The 21,942-nt window shown below is 44.8% G+C and overlaps 1 protein-coding gene across 1 annotated transcript; it reads right to left on the minus strand.

The window, feature by feature from the left end:
* Positions 1-1,753: 1,753 nt before the first annotated feature.
* Positions 1,754-21,809, minus strand: slc30a4 (solute carrier family 30 member 4). The gene is made up of 8 exons (XM_083652702.1): positions 21,682-21,809; positions 20,664-21,270; positions 17,366-17,512; positions 11,779-11,932; positions 9,956-10,190; positions 4,753-4,858; positions 3,974-4,108; positions 1,754-1,927 (listed from the first exon to the last, which is right to left on the minus strand). Exons 2-8 carry the CDS (start codon positions 21,070-21,072, stop codon positions 1,764-1,766), a joined length of 1,350 nt encoding a protein of 449 aa, XP_083508828.1. The 5' UTR covers positions 21,073-21,270; positions 21,682-21,809; the 3' UTR covers positions 1,754-1,763.
* Between the last annotated feature and the right edge of the window lie 133 nt (positions 21,810-21,942).

A 21,942-nucleotide genomic window follows, 5' to 3' on the forward strand; every position in this document is an offset into this window, starting at 1 on the left:
CCCTGAAACAAATTATTGCGATATTGATTTCAGCCATATCGCCCAGCCCAAGGTAAGTGCAGCTAACGGAGTACCACAGGAATGAGTCCGGCAGACGTGGATGCTAACGCTCTAAATGTCTATGGGATTTTTTTGTATGGGGTTTTTGGTGACTTGCTTTAAATAACGTACTTACTGCCTTGTAGGCCTACTGGCCTGTAGGGCAACAACAAAGGATCTCCACTCCTGTCTGTTTTGGCCGAACTTCGGGTCTTCCTCTTTTCACAGCATAATTTTTTTTTTTTTTTTTAATCACGATTTTCATAAAACGCTTTCAAAACTCATAAAAGATTTGTGAAGATTATCTTGCTGAACACAAAGTTTGTCGTTTCATAAACTTTTGTTAACCACCGACCTTATTTCATGCATTTAACCCATTGATACCTGAAATGCAGCATTTGCGTGTATATCCCTCATTTGTGTGCGTATCCCTTTAAGACCGCGAACCGCGTTGACGCGGTTCGCGGTCTTAAAGGGATACACACACAAATGCTGCATCGGGTATCAATGGGTTAACCAAAATCCCCATACAAAAATCCCATTGACTTTTAGAGGAACCGGAACTAGCATGTCTAGTTGGCCTACAAAAACGTCTTTCCTGCAGTACTCTAAAAGGAATAATAAAAAAATTATCTTTTGACAAATTCTGCAGAATTTGTCAAAATATATTTTTTCTTTGGCAAAAGAATGCGAGTATGATTAGGTGCATAATATGACGAGACACTCGACTCCAGTAACAAAGGCTGGGAAACAGAATGACACAGTGGTGAACAGTGCAGCTCCTACGCTGTGCGATTACAGCAATCAACAAATGACATGAGGTACCTCATCATTAGCTATCTATCATTCTTAGTAAAAAAAAAGAAAAAGAAAAAAAAGAAGCATACAGCCCACTTGCTAACAAACTGTAAAATTACATCTGATGACATTAACTGTCAACAATCAAATAGTAGAATACAAAAAAGGAATCGAGTGTTAGCTATTGAAATAGGCTTTAATGGTGATTTAACCCATTGATTCCTGATGCAGCATTTGTGTGTGTATCCCTTTGAGACCGCGAACCGCGTCGACGCGGTTCGCGGTCTTAAAGGGATACGCACACAAATGAGGGATATACACGCAAATGCTGCATCAGGTATCAATGGGTCAAAGAGCGTGATTCTTCTTCCTTTCACCCCCCCCGGCTGAACATTTCATGTTCAGCCTCTTCTCTGAAAGCTTTGCGAGCGTTAAGATAAAAGACCCTGGAGGACGTAAGTAGCCCTCCTTTAAATAGACATTTCTTTGCAGCTGCGATCGTTCCACCGACTGTCCTTTGGCACACGTGTTGTGACTTGCATCCACACTGGGGCTCCTGCTGTGACAGGCAGCACAGCGGGGAACCATATGGTCCTCTGTATACTGAGTCTCTGCCTCATGGGTCTATGAAATGCATTGTGTGTGTGTGTGTATGTGTGTGTGAGAGAGAGAGTGGGTGGGTGAGAGAGAGAGAGAGAGAGAGAGAGAGAGAGAGAGAGAGAGAATATATAGGATTTTTACCAAAATACCAGTCAGAAAGTTATTATTATTATTATTCAGAAGTACCATGACAAATTTGAAATGAGCTTCAAGACTAATGTAGGGAAGCTCACTGCAAAACACTTGGGCATGATTAAGACAGAGAGAGAGAGAGAGAGAGAGAGAGAGAGAGAGAGAGAGAGAGAGAGAGAGGAGTGTGTGTCTCTTCAGGCGCTGGAGGTGCTGGGCAGCTGACAGTGTGTACAGTTGCTTACTGGCCTCTGTCTGTGTGTCTGGACCTGCACTGTGCACCTGGTCAGACCGTAGGTGTGAAGCAGCAGGTGACGGGCCTTGGCCTGGACGTCCTCCCAGTTGCTCGCACTAGAGGGCACTGTAGTAGACACAGAAACACACAATTGAAGTCAACTATAAAAGCTTCAACGTCAAGTAGAGGTGTGTGTTTTTGTTGTGGGTTTTCTTTTCTTTTTTAGATCAAAAATCCCATAATCTTATAAGAACTCCTTCATCCCAACCGCCATCAGCATTTTTATATCATGTCATATTTGCATGTTGCCACATGCACTTTTACCAATATACAGATCCTTTCAAACAAATTAGAATATCATGGAAATACCATGGATGACCGTGGACTTCAGCGGATTGTAGCAAGCAAAGACGATTCAAAAGAATTGGTGGAGATTCAGAGGGAGTGGACTGAGGCTGGAGTCAGTCATAACTGAGAAGTAACTGCTGATTTTCTTCACACTATTCTAATTTCCTGAAATACTGTTTTGGGGGTTTTCTGGAGCTGTAGGCCAAAATTATGAAAAATGAAACAAATATTAGAAATATTTCACTTTGTGTGTAATGAATCTATAATCTATGAAAGTTTCACTTTTTGAAAGGAATTATGGAAAAAAACTAACTTTTCCATGATATTCAAATTTTTTGGATAGGATCTGTACATACTCATATACAAATTAATTAAAACTCAAAGTCTGACATGTTGCAGACTAGAGACCTTGGATGTCCTTGGCATGTCTACAGTTTGATGGGAGTCTACCTGTGGCCAATTGATTGGAGATGAGAAGAAAACAAATAATGTCTTCGGCAGCAAGGGGAGACTTGTTAGGATTAGTCTCTTAAAACAGACTGTCTCATCTACATCCGGCGAATGCAGCTATACAGTCTGTATGTTACACCCCCAGAACATGCACAAGGAAGTTGGGAAAAAAACCTTCAGACTGGAAGGAAGTTCGACAAAATCCGACCAATCACGACACGTGTGTCCACGAAAAAAAAGAAGTCTGATTGGACTAATGAGCGGAAGACCCGCCTTAAGAAAATTCTGATTGGACTAATGAGCGGAAGACCCGCCTTTCTGTTTCCCATTCCGGTTGGTGCATGATTCTCCCTCACGAAGTACAGACGGTATGGCGGAAGCATTTGAAAATTGCGGAAGCCAACTCGTCTGTTCTAAGAGACTATGTTAGGATAGGGGGAAACAAAGAAAAAAGCCAAACAGACTATTACGTTCCAACAGGTCAGCGACCCCTCAGCAAACAGACAAATCTACACTGGAACAGCTTCAGAGGAGAAAATCCCAAAATACCGACAGACACGCCAAGCCGATGCAGACGTCTCCAAGAAGCTGTAATCGCTGCCAAAAGTGCCAAGTCAAATATGTAATGAAATGAAATATTTCTGTATTCCATTTTTAAATCTGCTAAAATATTTAAATCCAGTTTCACTTGTCATCATGGGTTATTTTGTGTAGATTGTTGGAGAAAAGAAATCTCAATTTAACCCATTTTTAATTCCGGCTGTAACATGAAAAGGTTGAATACGTTTGTGAAGGATCTACATGTACAAACACTCCTACTGTACTTCAGTCTTAATGAGATTATGAGCATACTGCATTTATGTGTGTGTGTGTGTGTGTGTGTGCGTGCGTGTGTGTGTGCCCCCTTATGACATCACTAATGACATCATCAGACTGATGACATCAGTGACATCAGTGAGCTGTGTGTGTGTGTTTGTGTGTGTGTCTGCCCCCTTATCACTGATGACATCATCAGTCTTATGACATCACTGATGAGATCATCAGTGATGTCACAATGCCTCCTTGTGTGTGTGTGTCATCACTTCCGGGAAAACCGGGACACAAAATTGAAACATTGCCAAATTTATATTTAATTATATAGATAGATAGATATGCTCATTTAACACCATCAGCACAATAGCTATAAAATTGAATACCTCTCAAAATGGTAATTACGGTAATACTTTTGAAAACTTTGAAAACCTTAATTGTCCCTAAATTGATTGATCAACTTTTAATACTTTTCAACACCCCCCGTGGATACCCTGTTATGTAGAGATTTCTTATTTCTTTCTTATTGGATGCCCTGATGTCTGATGTCATGTGTCCACTCACAGAGTTGGACATGCACCAGGGCGGCAGTCTTATCAGCGGTCAGCGCCCACACGTTCAGCTCATCCACTGACTGGACGTCCTCCAGCTTCAGGAGGTCCTCCTCCATCCGCTGAATGTCCAGGTGCCTTGGAGTTCCTGACACAGCAAGAAATCCACCACCGTTAGACTGCACACACGTAGACTGTCCACTAGGGCTGTCGCAAACAACATTTTTTTCAAACATATTTGAAGCGCCAATGCTAAATGTCTGAGAGAATAAGTAATAATAATTGATGTTGATGTATAATGAATACTGTTGGATTATTATTTAAAAATAAATGTAAGGCGGGGAAGCATTCGAATACTGATTTGGACATCGATTACCACGGCATCGATTGAAGCTTCAAAGCATTCGGGTCAACTCTACTGCACACACCACAATTACGCACTCGGGAGGTAGAGCGGCTCGTCCACTAATCAGAAGGTCGGTGGTTCGATCCCCGGCTCCTCCAGTCTGCATGTCAAAGTGTCCTTGGGCAAGATACTGAACCCCAAATTGCTCCCGACGGTGGTGCCAGCAGCCTGCGTGGTAGCTTGCCGCCATTGGTGTACGAATTGGTGTAGGCTAGAAAAGCGCTACATACTGTATAAATGCAGTCCATTTACCATTTACACCCCTCTTACAGCAGGTTTCTGTACCAAAACCTAAACAGCAAAAATCTCTCTGAGACTGGTATCTACTGGGAGCATCACAGTATCGATAAAGTGAGATGTGAAGGGGAACAAACATGGACTCTTACCTTCAAGTAGGATGGCCATGGTGTCTCGTATGATGTGGAGAGTGGTGAACAGAACCAGAATGGAGAAGATGTAGGTGCAGATGGGGTCCGCCAACTTATACTCTGGCTGTGAGGTCAGAGGTCAGAGGGTTACATCAGGTCAACTGGAAGGGCCCAATAGTCACATGACAGTACATCACAGACACAGACATCACTCTGTGTTGGATTTATACCTCCTTTAGGGTAGGGATGCACCGATCCACATTTTTTCACTTCCGATCCGATTCCGATACCTGAATTTGGATATCTGCCGATACCGATATTATGCCGATACCAATATTTTTCTTGAAATATACAGTATAGGCAAAGATTTGGCCAATTAAAGATTAAAAAAAAATATATATACACAGCCTACCCCAAAAAGCAGACAAAATTAAGAAAATATACAAGGCAAAGAAGGATACTATTATACATGGGCAAATTACAGCCAGCCTGCGCTGGAATTGCAAATTCCCTTCCCGATTCCGATCCGTGAATTAGTGCCAATATCGGCACCCGATACTAGGGATGGGCATTTTAAGCAATTTAAATAGTCGAGTACTCTCCTTCTATTATGAACGAGTGCTCGAGTACTCGCGCTGGGGGCGCGGGCTGTGTGATTACTATGGTAATGACTGAGCAGCGGTAATCTGCTGTGTATCGGGCTGTTCACACATAACGTTTGCATTTTTGCATGGAAAAAGCGTTACCTGGAGCATTTTTGTCAGGAGAGGGACTAACTGTGATATTAGGTGACGCTAAGCTAACATCTAAAGCCTACCTTTAGACAGTATCTCCGATTAGCGCTTTGGAGCAGACAAGTTGTGAAACAAGCGAAGGCATTTGATTTCCAATACATGTCCATTGTTGCTGAATAGTGATCACCATGATGCGATTGTCTCCCAAAAAGTGATTCTTTCTCCACATTTCTTGTGACTAACGTTATGGGAAACGACAGTGTAGTCAGTAAAGTAGTGCAACGTTTTGAATGAGTTTTATCGGGCGTGCACTATGAAGAAGTGTGCTTCTCATTCGGGAGAATATCTCCAGCCACCATTTTCGGGAAGAGCTGGAAAACTTCCGGGTTAAAACTTTCAAAATAATGTTACTTAAACAAAAGTAAATAGCTTATTGATGCACGTTGGAGGAGAAAAGGTATTTCAATGAATGAAGCAGCATCCTTGTATCAAAATACGTTGTGATGTTATATGGCGTGAAACTGTGGCTGTAACGCATTACTCAAAATAAATAAGGTTACAATAAGCATTTTATTTTGAAAGCAACAAAGCGGATGACGTACTTGGTACATTCTGGCTGACTTGACGCCTGATAGAGTTTAGTCACAAGAAACCCAGGCGTGTTCGTTGAATGGGAGGGAAACACAGCGAGACCGGCCGTGCAGTTGCTGCTGGTTGCTGCCAGATCCACATGACGATGCGTGCGTAGATCTTCTACCATTTTTAAAGGGGTGGGGAGTGGGGCGAGTACCCGAACAGCAGAAACGTTACTCGAATACTGACGTTATGAACGAGTGCTCGAGTACCCGAGTACTCGCGCCCATCCCTACCCGATACCGATATTGGATCAGCCCCATCCCTACTTTAGGGCCTCATTCATCTGGTAATAGTCTCACTCCACAGCCTTGCATGACCTGATTATAGCGGAATGATGAGCAGAAATCCACAAGACATCTCCAATACATCAGATCAGCAATACGTCATTTTGCTGGCGGCACATGTTCCCGCCCCCTTTTAGGGGGAAAACACAAGACTCTCCCCGTTGACTGCAATGTAAAATAGCACTACCCCCCAAAAAACATTATAGAAAAATAACAATCAATCTCGTTCATTAATGATCCCAAAACACCACGACATGATGACAATATATTATAACTCGTCTGACCACAGAATGGACAAGATACACCGGAAATATGACTTTGACCCGTCTAAAATCATGTCACATGTGACGTTGTTTTTTTACAGCCCTGTGACTCGCGGAGCCCAGCGTCGTTGTACCCGGCTACTTGGCGGCTACTACTAGACTGACGAATCACGGGGCTGTAAAAAAACAACAACATCATGTGACATGTGAGTCACATGATTTTAGATGGGTCAATCACGTTTGGATCTCTGGTTCTAGTCTGGGTGGCTCTCTTTCCTTTTCCTGTTCCTCTTTCAGAAGCGCAGGACTAGACAATAGACGCTAATGCACACGTTCAGTTGTACAGGTGTGTTGTACACTGTCCCTTTACCTGCAATAAACTTTTTACTGAGAGGTTTCCATACTTTCCTCCACATGCCTGCCACATGACCAGGGTTAGCGAGGTCACTTAAGGTTAAACCCTGGGTTTGCCGTCCTACGACGCCAGTTCACTTCTCAGCCAGATATTATTTGTATATCGTGGTGAAGAAAATGTAGAAATGCATTGCATTCATTTTGATTTGGCATGTTGTGTGACTGGAACGGGGGTTGCGGTGTAGAGCTGCAACGATTCATCAATTAGTCGATCGACAGAAAAATAATCGATTCTGAATGTATTTTGATAATCGATTACCGTAATCGTTTTGAGTAATTTTTTAAGAAAAAAAGTAAAAATTCTCTGATTCCAGCTTCTTAAATGTGAATATGTTCTGGTTTCTTTACTCCTGTATGACAGTAAACTGATATTATCTTTAGGTTGTGGACAAAACAAGACATTAGAGGGCGTCATCTTGGGCTTTGGGAAACACTGATGGACATTTTTTCACCATTTCCTGACATTTTATAGACCAAACAACTAATCGATGAATCAAGAAAATAATCGACAGATTAATCAATCATGAAAATAATTGTTAGTCGCAGCCCTATTGCGGTGCTCATGTCCCACTCCTAAAACCCCCACACATTTAAAATAGGGATGCACCGATATGAAAATTTTGGCCGATGCCGATAACCGATATTAACATTGCTGTTATGGCCGATAACCGATATTTACCGATGTCGATATGATCTGTATAAAACCACATTTTTATGATCATCACATTTTGTACATACTGAAAAACACATGTTAACACTGAATTTGAAAAAGTTATGCATTTCTTTATTTGCAAAGCCTTTGGAAAAGCCCATAAATCATAGATTTACTGCATTATTTCATATCAATGTGAAGAATTTGGCTGATAATGATAACCGATATTAACATTGCAACATCTGACCGATACCGATATGACCGATATGTTAAAAAATCGGCCGATACTGGCCGATACCGATATGATTGCCGATATATCGTGCATCCCTAATTTAAAAGTTGCTGCTCCACCCCTGACACTGTGTTCAACTTACAAAAAGATCCAGGGCCTGTAAGCTATTCTTTTTTTTTTCTTAACACCTTAAGTGCCATAGCCGAAATAATTCGTCTTACATAATCCAGCGCTTGAGTGCCAGAGCCGAAATAACTCGTCTTACATGTTTTTTTGACGGTGGGACATCAATCAACCCCTTTTACATCTTCGAGATAACTATTTGGAGCAAGAGCATGTGTGTAATCTATTTTACCGACCACTAAGTGGCGACAGAGACCGAGAGAAGTCACAGCCACGGGACCCAAAAGCCACAAAAGCAGCCGCCTCCCGCGGAAATGGCTTGGCGATTTTACAGTCAGAAGCCCGGACACACACACACAGAACGGACAGAGATCCCTTCCCCCCAGAGCCGCGCAGCAACGCGCGAACACACACACACACACACACACACACACACACACACACACACACACACACACACACACACACACCGCGGGAGAAAGCCATTCAAGGAAATGGCGACGCGATTTTACAGTAATCCATTTCAGACTCGTCTTGCCCGACAGGCAGACAGGCAGGCAGGCAGCAGCAACGCGCTTCTGACACGCCCGCTGTTAGAGCCAGGAGGAAGGAGGAGAAGACACACGGAGGGAGGAGTTTGAATGAGAGGGGTGTTTCCTGTTGTTATGGAGGAAATTACTGTTCAAAACTATTGTTTAGAATGTCTGACGGTCTTACTGATGCCAAAAATGAATGGTTAAAGTGACTGTTTCACAAAAAGCCATTTATCTCTGAATAAATTTCCAGACGCTGAAACCATGCTGTACTCAACGGCTAATATCTACATAACTACTAACTCTGCAAACTAACTCTTTTAGACAGAGAAAGCACACATTCTATTAGTTATTTTTAGATGATTGGTGTTCATGAATTCTTAACAGAAAAGAATCCTCGGCTCTTCTAAAATGAGCCAGAATCGTCAAAAACACCCCTGGCACAACTTACCTACAGGAATGAAAACATGGCTGGCATTCAATGTGTTAATATTTTTTCCCGATTTTTTATCCCATTTTATCCCCCATTAGTGCTCGCTTGATTTCTCAATCCTGGTCGCTACTCCATCCTCTGCCGATCTGGGGAGAGCCGAGACTGGCTCCATGCTTCCTCCGAGACATGGGCAGTCAAGCCAGCCGCTTCTTTTCACCTGACAGAGGAAGCTTCACCGGTAGGACATAGCACGTGGGAGGTTCACGCTATTCCAACCAGTTCCCCTCCCTCTGAACAGGCGCCCTTAACGACCAGAGGAGGAACCACATTAGCAACCAGGATATTGCATGTTTTTGTGAAGGGGGTTCCTATATGAAGGAAACCCCCGGGAGGCACGGGGAGAACATGCAAACTCCACACAGAAAGGCCCTTTTGCCGACCCCACCCGGGCGGTGGGCACTCGAGGACATGCGGACGGGCACGCATTGCTTCAGCGTTCACCTCGTCCCAGGTGGGAATCGAACCCACGACCTTCGAGCTGTGAGGCGATAGTGCTTACCACTGCACCACCATACCTCCCTTCCTGTAAGCTATTCTGCTAGTCTCTGTTTAGGGCCAAACAGAACCATAGACTGGAAAACTCAGTTTACTTCATCTGCTTATCCCATGACGCCCCCTTGTGGATACAAATGGCAAAACGTGAAACAACTCATTATTGGCAATTTTTTTGACATGCCATTTTGCAATAAATCTCAAATTCACCTACAGTTCTGCCCCAAAAATATTAATTTAATATTTCGTTCAAGTGACAGCCCTACAGCTTAATTCATGTGTGGTACAAAGCAGCAAGGGAATCTTGGTAAACAGTAATCTACTACTGCTGATGCTAAAAGCGGAGCGAGAGAAAGGCGGGGCACCTTGAAGCGGACGATGTAGGCAGCTATGAGCACCCCGACGCTCTGGACCAGGTCTCCCAGAGCGTGGATGAAGGCGGCCCGCACGGCCAGGCTGCCGTGCGGCCTCTGCTGCTGGCCCGACCCAGCCGGCTGCGAGCCTGAGGCGGCCGCGGCGCCGTGGGAGTGCCCGTGGCCGTGGGAGTGGGCGGGGCCGTGGGAGTGGAGGTGACCGTTCTGGTTCAAGAGGAAGCCCATGCTGAAAGACGCACACAAAAAAAACAAAGCAGGAAGGGGTTTATTGTTCTGAGCAGCCAATCAGAGGTGGGCACTTATAGAGTCACATGACTTGGACAGATTTAATTGCTTTGAAATGTGAACACTTGAGACGTGACTTGGGTCCTGGTGACTTGGGACTTGACAGTGTCCCCGATAGTTAGCCACAAACCAATACAAGTCCACTGGGGTCCCGCTCCTGTCTGTGCAAGCTGACGGAGGCTAGGTGAAATTTACTTTAAAATTCATTTTCATTCAATTTCATAAACAGTTTAAAAGTTCTGCGGATGGATTTAATTGTAACGTTATGCTATAGCCTACTTCGGCTATAAGCGAAGGACAGATATGCGGTCGCTATGACGACCGGCTGTGGGCGGGGGCAGATGATTGGCGGTCGAAGCAGAACATCCATCGGGCCGAAACGAGTAGAGCCGACTGGTGACGAGCTGTGCAGGGCAGTAAAATGTGGTGGAAATGAGCCATTTGTGTGCCCAACTTTGTGTTTCAGTCAGCTTGCACAGACAGGAGCGTGACCCCTCAGTCAGCTTGCACAGACAGGAGCGTGACCCCTCAGTCAGCTTGCACAGACAGGAGCGTGACCCCTCAGTCAGCTTGCACAGACAGGAGCGTGACCCCTCAGTCAGCTTGCACAGACAGGAGCGTGACCCCTCAGTCAGCTTGCACAGACAGGAGCGTGACCCCAGTGACCTTGTATTGGTTTGTGGCTAACCACCTGGAGCTAGTAGGAACAGCAGGGATTGTGCTGAGAAAGGAATCTACCAATCATCATCATCATTGGTAAGTAGCAAAATATGGTTAGGGTTCCAAAAATCAGAACTATCCCTTTAAGACTTACTATCCAGGGCTTAGAAACGGCAACAATTATTCACTCATCTACCTACTGATGTGGTCAAACATTACACACTGACGATCAGCAACTAAACTACATAAAGTGCCATAAAGAAAGCACTTTGGACGGAATTGTTATATTTTTTTTTGCTGATACACACAAGACAGGACAGGATTGAGCCTTTATCAGACCGTACAGATCAGGTCTATCTTTGCAAAACCAGACCTTCATTTTCTACAGGCAGACATTTCCCGTGTAGTGCAGTGGGAATGACGTGTATAGAGAGGCAAAGTGAACGTCACTTCCTGCTTCAGCACTGTACCAGAGATTTTCGTACGCAGTTTATTTTCCCATAGACATTTGGTAAAATGCTTATAAAAAATAGTTTTAGTTGGTTAAACCAAACGGTTCAGATATATTTAGAATCGGGAGAGACCATAGAACATTTCACTTGGACCAAAACTTTTTTTTTTAAAACATCGAAAAAATATTTTCTTTAAACCTGCATTTTTTACGTTTTGGTCCGAGTGAAATGTTATGCGATCTCTCCTGTTTCTAAATATATCTGTACCGTTTGGTTGTTTGAACAAGTACAACTATTTTTTATAAGCATTTTACGAAATGTCTATGGGAAAATAAATGGCGGATGAAAATCTCCGGTACAGTGCTGAAGCAGGAAGTGACGTTCACTTTGGCCTCTCTATAGGCATGTGTCACTCACATGAGGTTGACGGCCACCCCGACAGCGGCGGTGATGAGCATGACGTCCCCGTCGATGTTGAAGTCTTGCTTCACCGTCCTCTGAACCGCCTCGTTCAGCAGGACCCCCGTCAGGATGTAGATCAGCAGCACGCTGATCCCGGCCGAGATCACCTCTGGGACAGGAAGTCGGAGTCAGCCGCATAATAGCAAGCACAGCACACGCACGTGAAACAATGTGGATATAGGCTTAAAGACCCCGATGATGAAGCGACGTGGAGAGCATGATTCACTCCTGTGTACGGGCGGATTTCCCAATGAAACAGGAAGTTGGGATGCGAAGGGTCAGCACTAGGGCTGGGTATTGGCAAGGACCTCACAATACGATACGTATCACGATACATGGTAGGGGTGCTCCGATCCAGCTAAGCTACGATCCGATCCGATTCCGATTCCTGGGGTCACGATCCGATTCCAGAATCGATTCTCGATTCCAACGATTCTCGATTCCAGAATCTAGAATCGATTCTCAATTATGTAGTTTTATATTGCAATAACACACAAAGGTCAATCTAAGACAAAAAATGACAAATGTATTAATGCTGAACTTCAAATTCAACTTCTGAAGTATTACAGTCAGGGCCTAAATTCATTTTGCAAACTAGGGGGGAATTCCCCCCTTATGTTCTTCAGATAAGATGGATTTATAGGCTGGGGGGATCTGTAGACTTTGAGAAGGATTTATAGATTTTGGGGGGAATACATTAACCAGAGTTCTTAAGTGCAAGAGGTGGTGGCACCGTGGCAGTACAGTACACAAATGACATGAACATGTCATTTGGACATCATTTGGACATGGACACGTATTCAGCCGGTATCTTGCATGTTGCCTGCATGTGCACTGTAAAAATTTTTTTTTTTTTTTTTACAATACAAAGAAGAATCGATTCTTGGGAGTTTGGAATCGATCCAGGAATCGTGGCATTAAGAATCGCGATCCTTTCAGAATCGATTTTTTGGAGCACCCCTAATACATGGGTCACCATACGATTGTATCACGATACGTTGCGATACAATACATATCGCGATATATTGCAATGCTCTACATAATTGACTGAAAATTAAAAAATAGAGCTGAAAATACAACTCGCTGTGCACCACCCAGGTAGTGTGATAATATGTACATCACTTTATATTGATAACTTTAGTGGACAGATTGAGTCAAAACTACTGAGTGTTGAGTGTGTTACTGAACGCACTGAAATAAAAAGTATTCTTATTGTGTCACTGAACACACGGATGTGCAAAAAATCGATATGGCGATGTATCACGATGGCGATATATCACGATATTGTTCTGAAATATCGATAGAGTATTGCGGAAAAAAATATTGCGATATAGTGCGTATCGATTTTATTGCACAGCCCTAGTCAGCACTCAGCAGGGGCTTATAAATGTATTGAAATTAATATTGCAGAAGTGGGAGCGTCAACGTCAAACCCACTCAAATCAAACATGGAGGGCAGTTTGCACTGGGCTGTATAGAAATATTCTCCGCCTCTGTCGCCCGGTCTGGGAAGATAGTTTTCAGTGACGCGCAGCCAAGAAAGAAAACACCTACGTAAGAAGAAAGAAACAGTTTGTGCTTATTGAGTGAATCTAACGGGGTTGTGAAGGCATCCTAACGAGTCAAAGATCTAACGGGGTGTGAAGGCATCCTAACGAGTCAAAGATCTTAGGGGGTGTGAAGGCATCCTAACGAGTCAAAGATCTTAGGGGGTGTGAAGGCATCCTAACGAGTCAAAGATCTAACGGGGTGTGAAGGCATCCTAACGAGTCAAAGATCTTAGGGTTTGTGAAGGCATCCTAACGAGTCAAAGATCTTAGGGGTTGTGAAGGCATCCTAACGAGTCAAAGATCTTAGGGGGTGTGAAGGCATCCTAACGAGTCAAAGATCTAACGGGTTGTAAAGGCATCCTAACGAGTCAAAGATCTAACGGGTTGTGAAGGCATCCTAACGAGTCAAAGATCTTAGGGGGTGTGAAGGCATCCTAACGAGTCAAAGATCTTAGGGGGTGTGAAGGCATCCTAACGAGTCAAAGATCTAACGGGGTGTGAAGGCATCCTAACGAGTCAAAGATCTAACGGGGTGTGAAGGCATCCTAACGAGTCAAAGATCTTAGGGGGTGTGAAGGCATCCTAACGAGTCAAAGATCTAACGGGTTGTAAAGGCATCCTAACGAGTCAAAGATCTAACGGGTTGTGAAGGCATCCTAACGAGTCAAAGATCTAACGGGTTGTAAAGGCATCCTAACGAGTCAAAGATCTAACGGGTTGTGAAGGCATCCTAACGAGTCAAAGATCTAACGGGTTGTGAAGGCATCCTAACGAGTCAAAGATCTAACGGGTTGTGAAGGCATCCTAACGAGTCAAAGATCTAACGGGTTGTGAAGGCATCCTAACGAGTCAAAGATCTAACGGGGTGTGAAGGCATCCTAACGAGTCAAAGATCTAACGGGTTGTGAAGGCATCCTAACGAGTCAAAGATCTAACGGGTTGTGAAGGCATCCTAACGAGTCAAAGATCTAACGGGGTTGTGAAGGCATCCTAACGAGTCAAAGATCTAACGGGTTGTGAAGGCATCCTAACGAGTCAAAGATCTAACGGGTTGTGAAGGCATCCTAACGAGTCAAAGATCTAACGGGGTTGTGAAGGCATCCTAACGAGTCAAAGATCTAACGGGGTTGTGAAGGCATCCTAACGAGTCAAAGATCTAACGGGTTGTGAAGGCATCCTAACGAGTCAAAGATCTAACGGGTTGTGAAGGCATCCTAACGAGTCAAAGATCTAACGGGTTGTGAAGGCATCCTAACGAGTCAAAGATCTAACGGGGTGTGAAGGCATCCTAACGAGTCAAAGATCTAACGGGTTGTGAAGGCATCCTAACGAGTCAAAGATCTAACGGGTTGTGAAGGCATCCTAACGAGTCAAAGATCTAACGGGGTTGTGAAGGCATCCTAACGAGTCAAAGATCTAACGGGTTGTGAAGGCATCCTAACGAGTCAAAGATCTAACGGGGTGTGAAGGCATCCTAACGAGTCAAAGATCTAACGGGGTTGTGAAGGCATCCTAACGAGTCAAAGATCTAACAGGGTGTGAAGGCATCCTAACGAGTCAAAGATCTAACGGGTTGTGAAGGCATCCTAACGAGTCAAAGATTTAACGGGTTGTGAAGGCATCCTAACGAGTCAAAGATCTAACGGGGTGTGAAGGCATCCTAACGAGTCAAAGATCTAACGGGTGTGAAGGCATCCTAACGAGTCAAAGATCTAACGGGGTGTGAAGGCATCCTAACGAGTCAAAGATCTAACGGGTTGTGAAGGCATCCTAACGAGTCAAAGATCTAACGGGGTTGTGAAGGCATCCTAACGAGTCAAAGATCTAACGGGTGTGAAGGCATCCTAACGAGTCAAAGATCTAACGGGTTGTGAAGGCATCCTAACGAGTCAAATATCTAACGGGGTGTGAAGGCATCCTAACGAGTCAAAGATCTAACGGGGTTGTGAAGGCATCCTAACGAGTCAAATATCTAACGGGTTGTGAAGGCATCCTAACGAGTCAAAGATCTAACGGGTTGTGAAGGCATCCTAATGAGTCAAAGATCTAACGGGTTGTGAAGGCATCCTAATGAGTCAAAGATCTAACGGGTTGTAAAGGCATCCTAACGAGTCAAAGATCTAACGGGTTGTGAAGGCATCCTAACGAGTCAAAGATCTAACGGGTTGTAAAGGCATCCTAACGAGTCAAAGATCTAACGGGGTGTGAAGGCATCCTAACGAGTCAAAGATCTAACGGGTTGTGAAGGCATCCTAACGAGTCAAAGATCTAACGGGGTGTGAAGGCATCCTAACGAGTCAAAGATCTAACGGGTTGTGAAGGCATCCTAACGAGTCAAAGATCTAACGGGGTTGTGAAGGCATCCTAACGAGTCAAAGATCTAACGGGTTGTGAAGGCATCCTAACGAGTCAAAGATCTAACGGGTTGGGAAGGCATCCTAACGAGTCAAAGATCTAACGGGGTGTAAAGGCATCCTAACGAGTCAAAGATCTAACGGGTTGTGAAGGCATCCTAACGAGTCAAAGATCTAACGGGTTGTGAAGGCATCCTAACGAGTCAAAGATCTAACGGGTTGTGAAGGCATCCTAACGAGTCAAAGATCTAACGGGTTGTGAAGGCATCCTAACGAGTCAAAGATCTAACGGGTTGTGAAGGCATCCTAACGAGTCAAAGATCTAACAGGGTTGTGAAGGCATCCTAACGAGTCAAAGATCTAACGGGGTTATGAAGGCATCCTAACGAGTCAAAGATCTAACGGGTTGTGAAGGCATCCTAACGAGTCAAAGATCTAACAGGGTTGTGAAGGCATCCTAACGAGTCAAAGATCTAACGGGTTGTGAAGGCATCCTAACGAGTCAAAGATCTAACGGGGTTGTGAAGGCATCCTAACGAGTCAAAGATCTAACGGGGTTGTGAAGGCATCCTAACGAGTCAAAGATCTAACGGGTTGTGAAGGCATCCTAACGAGTCAAAGATCTAACGGGGTTGTGAAGGCATCCTAACGAGTCAAAGATCTAACGGGGTTGTGAAGGCATCCTAACGAGTCAAAGATCTAACGGGGTTATGAAGGCATCCTAACGAGTCAAAGATCTAACGGGGTTGTGAAGGCATCCTAACGAGTCAAAGATCTAACGGGGTTGTGAAGGCATCCTAACGAGTCAAAGATCTAACGGGTTGTGAAGGCATCCTAACGAGTCAAAGATCTAACGGGGTTGTGAAGGCATCCTAACGAGTCAAAGATCTAACGGGGTTATGAAGGCATCCTAACGAGTCAAAGATCTAACGGGGTTGTGAAGGCATCCTAACGAGTCAAAGATCTAACGGGGTTGTGAAGGCATCCTAACGAGTCAAAGATCTAACGGGGTTGTGAAGGCATCCTAACGAGTCAAAGATCTAACGGGGTTATGAAGGCATCCTAACGAGTCAAAGATCTAACGGGTTGTGAAGGCATCCTAACGAGTCAAAGATCTAACGGGGTTGTGAAGGCATCCTAACGAGTCAAAGATCTAACGGGGTTATGAAGGCATCCTAACGAGTCAAAGATCTAACGGGTTGTGAAGGCATCCTAACGAGTCAAAGATCTAACAGGGTTGTGAAGGCATCCTAACGAGTCAAAGATCTAACGGGTTGTGAAGGCATCCTAACGAGTCAAAGATCTAACGGGGTGTGAAGGCATCCTAACGAGTCAAAGATCTAACGGGTTGTGAAGGCATCCTAACGAGTCAAAGATCTAACGGGGTGTGAAGGCATCCTAACGAGTCAAAGATCTAACGGGGTGTGAAGGCATCCTAACGAGTCAAAGATTTATGATTGAGGTGAAATGGGATCAGATCCAGATCAACACTGCTGATCACACGCACTCTTTGATGAACATGATCCTTCTGCATCAAAGCCTCCTGCATGTGGCTGCCTCAGACAACAGAGAGACAGTAGAGACAGAAGAGAGGAAGAGAGGGGAGGGGAGGGACGCGGTCTGAAATCAGAGACTTACCCAGGCGATGCAGTCCGAAGGTGAACCGTTTGGAGGGCGGCTTGGCAGAGAGCCAGAGGGCCAGCAGGGAAATTAAAATGCCCACCAGGTCTGTGAGCATGTGCAACGCGTCGGTCATGATGGCCAAGCTGTTTGCCACATAGCCACCTGAACGCAAAACACACAGTCAGGCCATCTCTTCAAAAAAACACAAAGTCCACATTACAGTAGCATTAGCTATTAGGTCTATCTCTAAGCTATGTATGAAGTATCAGGGGAACCAAGTATGAGATATAGATCAATGGGGAAGTAAGTACATGGGCAGAGGGGAAGAAGCCATCTCAAACCATGAGCCACGAGTATAATGGAAGTAAGGTTTTCGTTACAATAGGGCTTGTACAATTAATCCGATTTTAAACAGTTATGAAAACAAGATAATCGAGATAAAACAATTATTTTCTACATACTGTATATTTATTTTAGTTAGCCGCGTATTTATTTATCCTTTTTTTTACCTTTATTTTCATGTATTTCTTTGTTTTTCAGTTCAATTATATTTAAAGTTCAAAGAAATCCGGTACTGTATTAAAAATACACGTTTTTCAAGTGCAATAAATGCATGATGTTGCAAAAGAAAGAGTAATTGTGTTAAATAATCGCGATCTCAATATCAGTGAAAAATAATCGTGATTATGATTTTTGCCATAATCGAGCAGCCCTACGTTCCAACCAAAGATTACACCTGGTGATTTCACCAATCAGTTGAAGGTGAGCAACCTGCTGTAGTCTTTGGTTGGAATATGAAAACCTGAAGACTCTTGGCCAACCATAGCACATATGCGCACGCATACAACAGCAATCTGTATTTCACTTCTACAGCAGAGACGGTTTAAGCACAAATTATGCTCGAGCGAAATCGACGACGCTGACTGCGCCGAGGGGGTCGCCGCAGCTGGGCGTCCTATCGGCGCAGCTCGGCGTAGGGGGCGTGCAGCTCCTCGAAAATGTGACTCTGCGGTCTGCGGCGTCATCTCCTTGTTGTGAGGAATGAGGAAATGCCATTTCCTCATTTAACAGTGCTTGTCCCTCATCTAGCAAAGCCTTCTGCAGGCTCACCGGAATGAGTTTTGAAATGGAGGGACAATAAAATGTCCCCCCACCGACATGATTGCAAGTTCTTGGTAAACGACATGATAACGTTTTGGACATGTTTTGGACGAGTTAACGTTCGAGTATGCACAGTCTCGCTGTCGCCGCTCGGCGGCGGCAAGGCTCCAAGTCGTGGCTGCGCAGAACCATGCCGGGCGCTTTAGTGTGTATAGAGCATCTTTGGCTACAGATCTCTAGCTACTAACCGTTAGCTCCAGATCACTAGCTGCTAGGACTGGCCCCAGATTGGAAACAACGCTTTTCAAGGTACTGGGTCCCGACCAAGTTCAACAATCCTCTATTGAACGGACTTAAGGTCCTTACACATCAAGAGCGATGCGAATATACGGCACGAAATTGCGATGCGAGTTTTGACCCACCTGTCAATCACAGCCACAGATGTGTACACGTCGGAAGCGAATTTCAGAAAAATCGACCATGGTTCGAAAAAATAAACACCGCAATAACGCTGGGCGAAACTTCGCCGTTGGTATGCACGGTTGCATTGACTGATATAGGTTCGGAAAATATTATTGACGTGCGAATTAATCGCACGAAAAAAACGTGCTCGGTGTGTAAGGACCTTTAGTGTTTTCACAGAATTGTGTTGCTAGGGAAAAGTTTGGAACCTAGCTTATCATGTCCTGTCATTTATTGTACTAGTACAGTGGTTCCCAAACCTTTTAAAGTTCTGTATACACACCCTCAAACATTCAACCTCTGGCTGTTTACCCCCTCTACCTCCAGAGGGTACTACACATTTATGTTATATATTTTTTGCCATACCCCAACGTAACTGCGCGAGTACCCCTGGGGGTACACGTACCCCACTTTGGGTACTAGCAGCAAACACTACAACAGGAAGTAAGCTGGGGGGAATTTAGAATGTTTATGACTATGTTGTCGAGTTGAAAATGTCTATAACACATCACACACGGTGCAGCCATACTAGGTTTTGACCTAGTCTTGGGTCAAAGTCTTATCTTTATTTAACTAGACAGAGAGGGAGGGAGGTGGGGAGCGGGTCTTGGTTTTCTGTTTGGTTCACTGCTTTCTAGAATTAAATTTTTTAACCAGCAAGTGAAGGATCCAAAGCTTCCTGACTACCAATAATAATAATCTTTCTAGTTACAAGTGCTTTAAATTATAATATAAATAATTATAATTTGTCTTTAGTACAAGAAACTGCCCTCAGGGCGAGTCAGTCTGTAGTTCCCACACCAGAGGTTGAAATACAGGTTGGGCATAATCACCATGGAGACACAAACTGACCGTGGAGCTGCTGAACAGCTGTGGGGCTGAATCTGATGTGTTTAATAACTGGACAGCATGTCTGTCTCTGTGACATATCTACTTGTTCGCCATAAAGCTGGCAATATACTGCTGCAAGAGAGCAGTGATTGTGGTTAGGTACTGGTTTACCCTCAGGCTCTTCTAAATTCCGTGTCAACACTGCCAGTTGAAGAGCCCTCCCATCGAGCATAGCATTTTCGTTAGACAATCTGTGTTGGGCATTAAACTCACCTTATTTCTGCACTTTGAAGTCACAGGTAGGGTTGGGTGGGGCAAACTATTTATATCGGAAGCCTAGTTGCGGAAAATAGTGAGCCGTTGTTCTTTTTTTTAACACAAAGTTTGACGAGAATCACCGAGTTGCCTGGAAAGGAAACCAGAGTCCAGACGCATGCGCACTGGCATCATTTTGTCTTGTACATACATTCTACAATGCATTTAGACAGACCACCCCCGCTCACTTTTTTTCGGCAACTAGGCTTCCGATATAATTAGTTTGCCCCACCCGACCCTACCTGTGACTTCAAAGTGCAGAAATAAGGGGAGTTTAATGCCCAACACAGATTGTCTTAACGAAAATGCTATGCTCGATGGGAGGGCTCTTCAACTGGCAGTGTTGACACGGAATTTAGAAGAGCCTGAGGGTAAGGTACTGGTGTGACTCTGGTGTGGTCTCACACGACCTTCTGAAGAAGGTCGTGTGAGACCGAAACGTCAAGAAATAAATCTATCCGTCTGGGAGACATCTTGTTCAGCAGTGTGCGGACTCTACTCTTTTTCTACATTGTTTGACCCCTTGTCCTGCACCTGCAATTTTGACTGGATGTGCGCGCTCTATACTCTCTTTTGTACCAGGTGTGACTGTGCACCTTCTTACCTACAAGTTCCCCTATCATGAACAAGAAATACAGCACAGCTGCGAAGCCCAGCTTCTTCATCACCCTCCTCTGCTTGATCCTCTCCCTCTTCTTGGTGCAGTTGTCACACGGGTCCATGTTGAGGCCCGGGCTGCCCAGGCTGGAAGAGGAGTCGAGCAGCGAGTCGTCGTCATCCCCCCCCACCACCACCGTGTTCACCGCCACCCCGTTGGACGGAGCCCCGGCGGAGTAGTCCGACATCTCTCCAGAGACGACCACCTTCAGCTTGTTAAATTTGGGGGCTGCTTCATCCTCCACCAGGTGATCGTCCGAGGAGAAGTCAAAGGGCGCCGTGTCGCTCAGGTCCCAGTCGTCTCTCTCCCTCTTGAAGGCGGAGCGCACCTTGCTCATGAAGTTCGCACCTGACATCTTTTAACTGCGGGGGGGGGGGGGGGGGGGGGTGGATTCACTCAGCTGCCGGCGGCGGGGGGTCACTGTAGTGGGTGTCTGGCCTTCATGGAGGTCAGGAGGAGGTATTAATCATTCACATTCTCCTGCGCTGCTCGCTAGCGCTGTCCTCGCCTCTCCATTTGAACATGACGGAGGAAACTGCACCCAGTGGATCAACTGGAGGAAGCAAAGAGTGATACCAAAACGATCAGTCAAGCGTCCAAGCAGCACGCCTAACGTTACGTTACCCACCAAACAAACAGCAATGTTAAATGCCCCACCATTCATACACAAAAATACTGCGTTAGTTGATGAGTGAATATACGTGTGTTACTTGTGAGTGCTGAGGAAATGTAGCGTTACAGGCCCACTTGAACAGAGCTAAACATTTTCTTTGGGTACATTCGTCCTTTGAAGAATGACAAACAGTGAAAATAAGAAAACGTAACGTACTAGTCCTCCTCAGCCCTGGCTACTTCACCAAGCTAGCACGGGCTAGCTTGCCTTGTTGTTGGTTGTTCGCGAGAAACAGCAGCAAGCGCTTCTTGTATTTGGCGTTTAATGAGAGAAACAGGCAGACATACTTACCAATCACCGGGGCTTTTCGCCTGAACAAATGTATCTCGTTCAATGGTAAATACTATCATTGTCAAATCGATGTAAATATTGTCCTCCTCGGTGCGGATGGATGAATTCCGCAAACAGCAATCCCGGAAGCAACCATGTTTGGCAGTCCAATGTTGCCAGATAGGGTAAATGGTTTCCAGCCCAAAGACGGTTCAAAAACCGCCAAAACACACCCGCCCCCCCGCACAATCAGTGCGCACAATTGCGCGTATATCCCGCCCA

Source organism: Poromitra crassiceps, assembly GCF_964638095.1.
Source record: "Poromitra crassiceps genome assembly, chromosome: 16".
Taxonomy (NCBI): Eukaryota; Metazoa; Chordata; class Actinopteri; order Beryciformes; family Melamphaidae; genus Poromitra; species Poromitra crassiceps.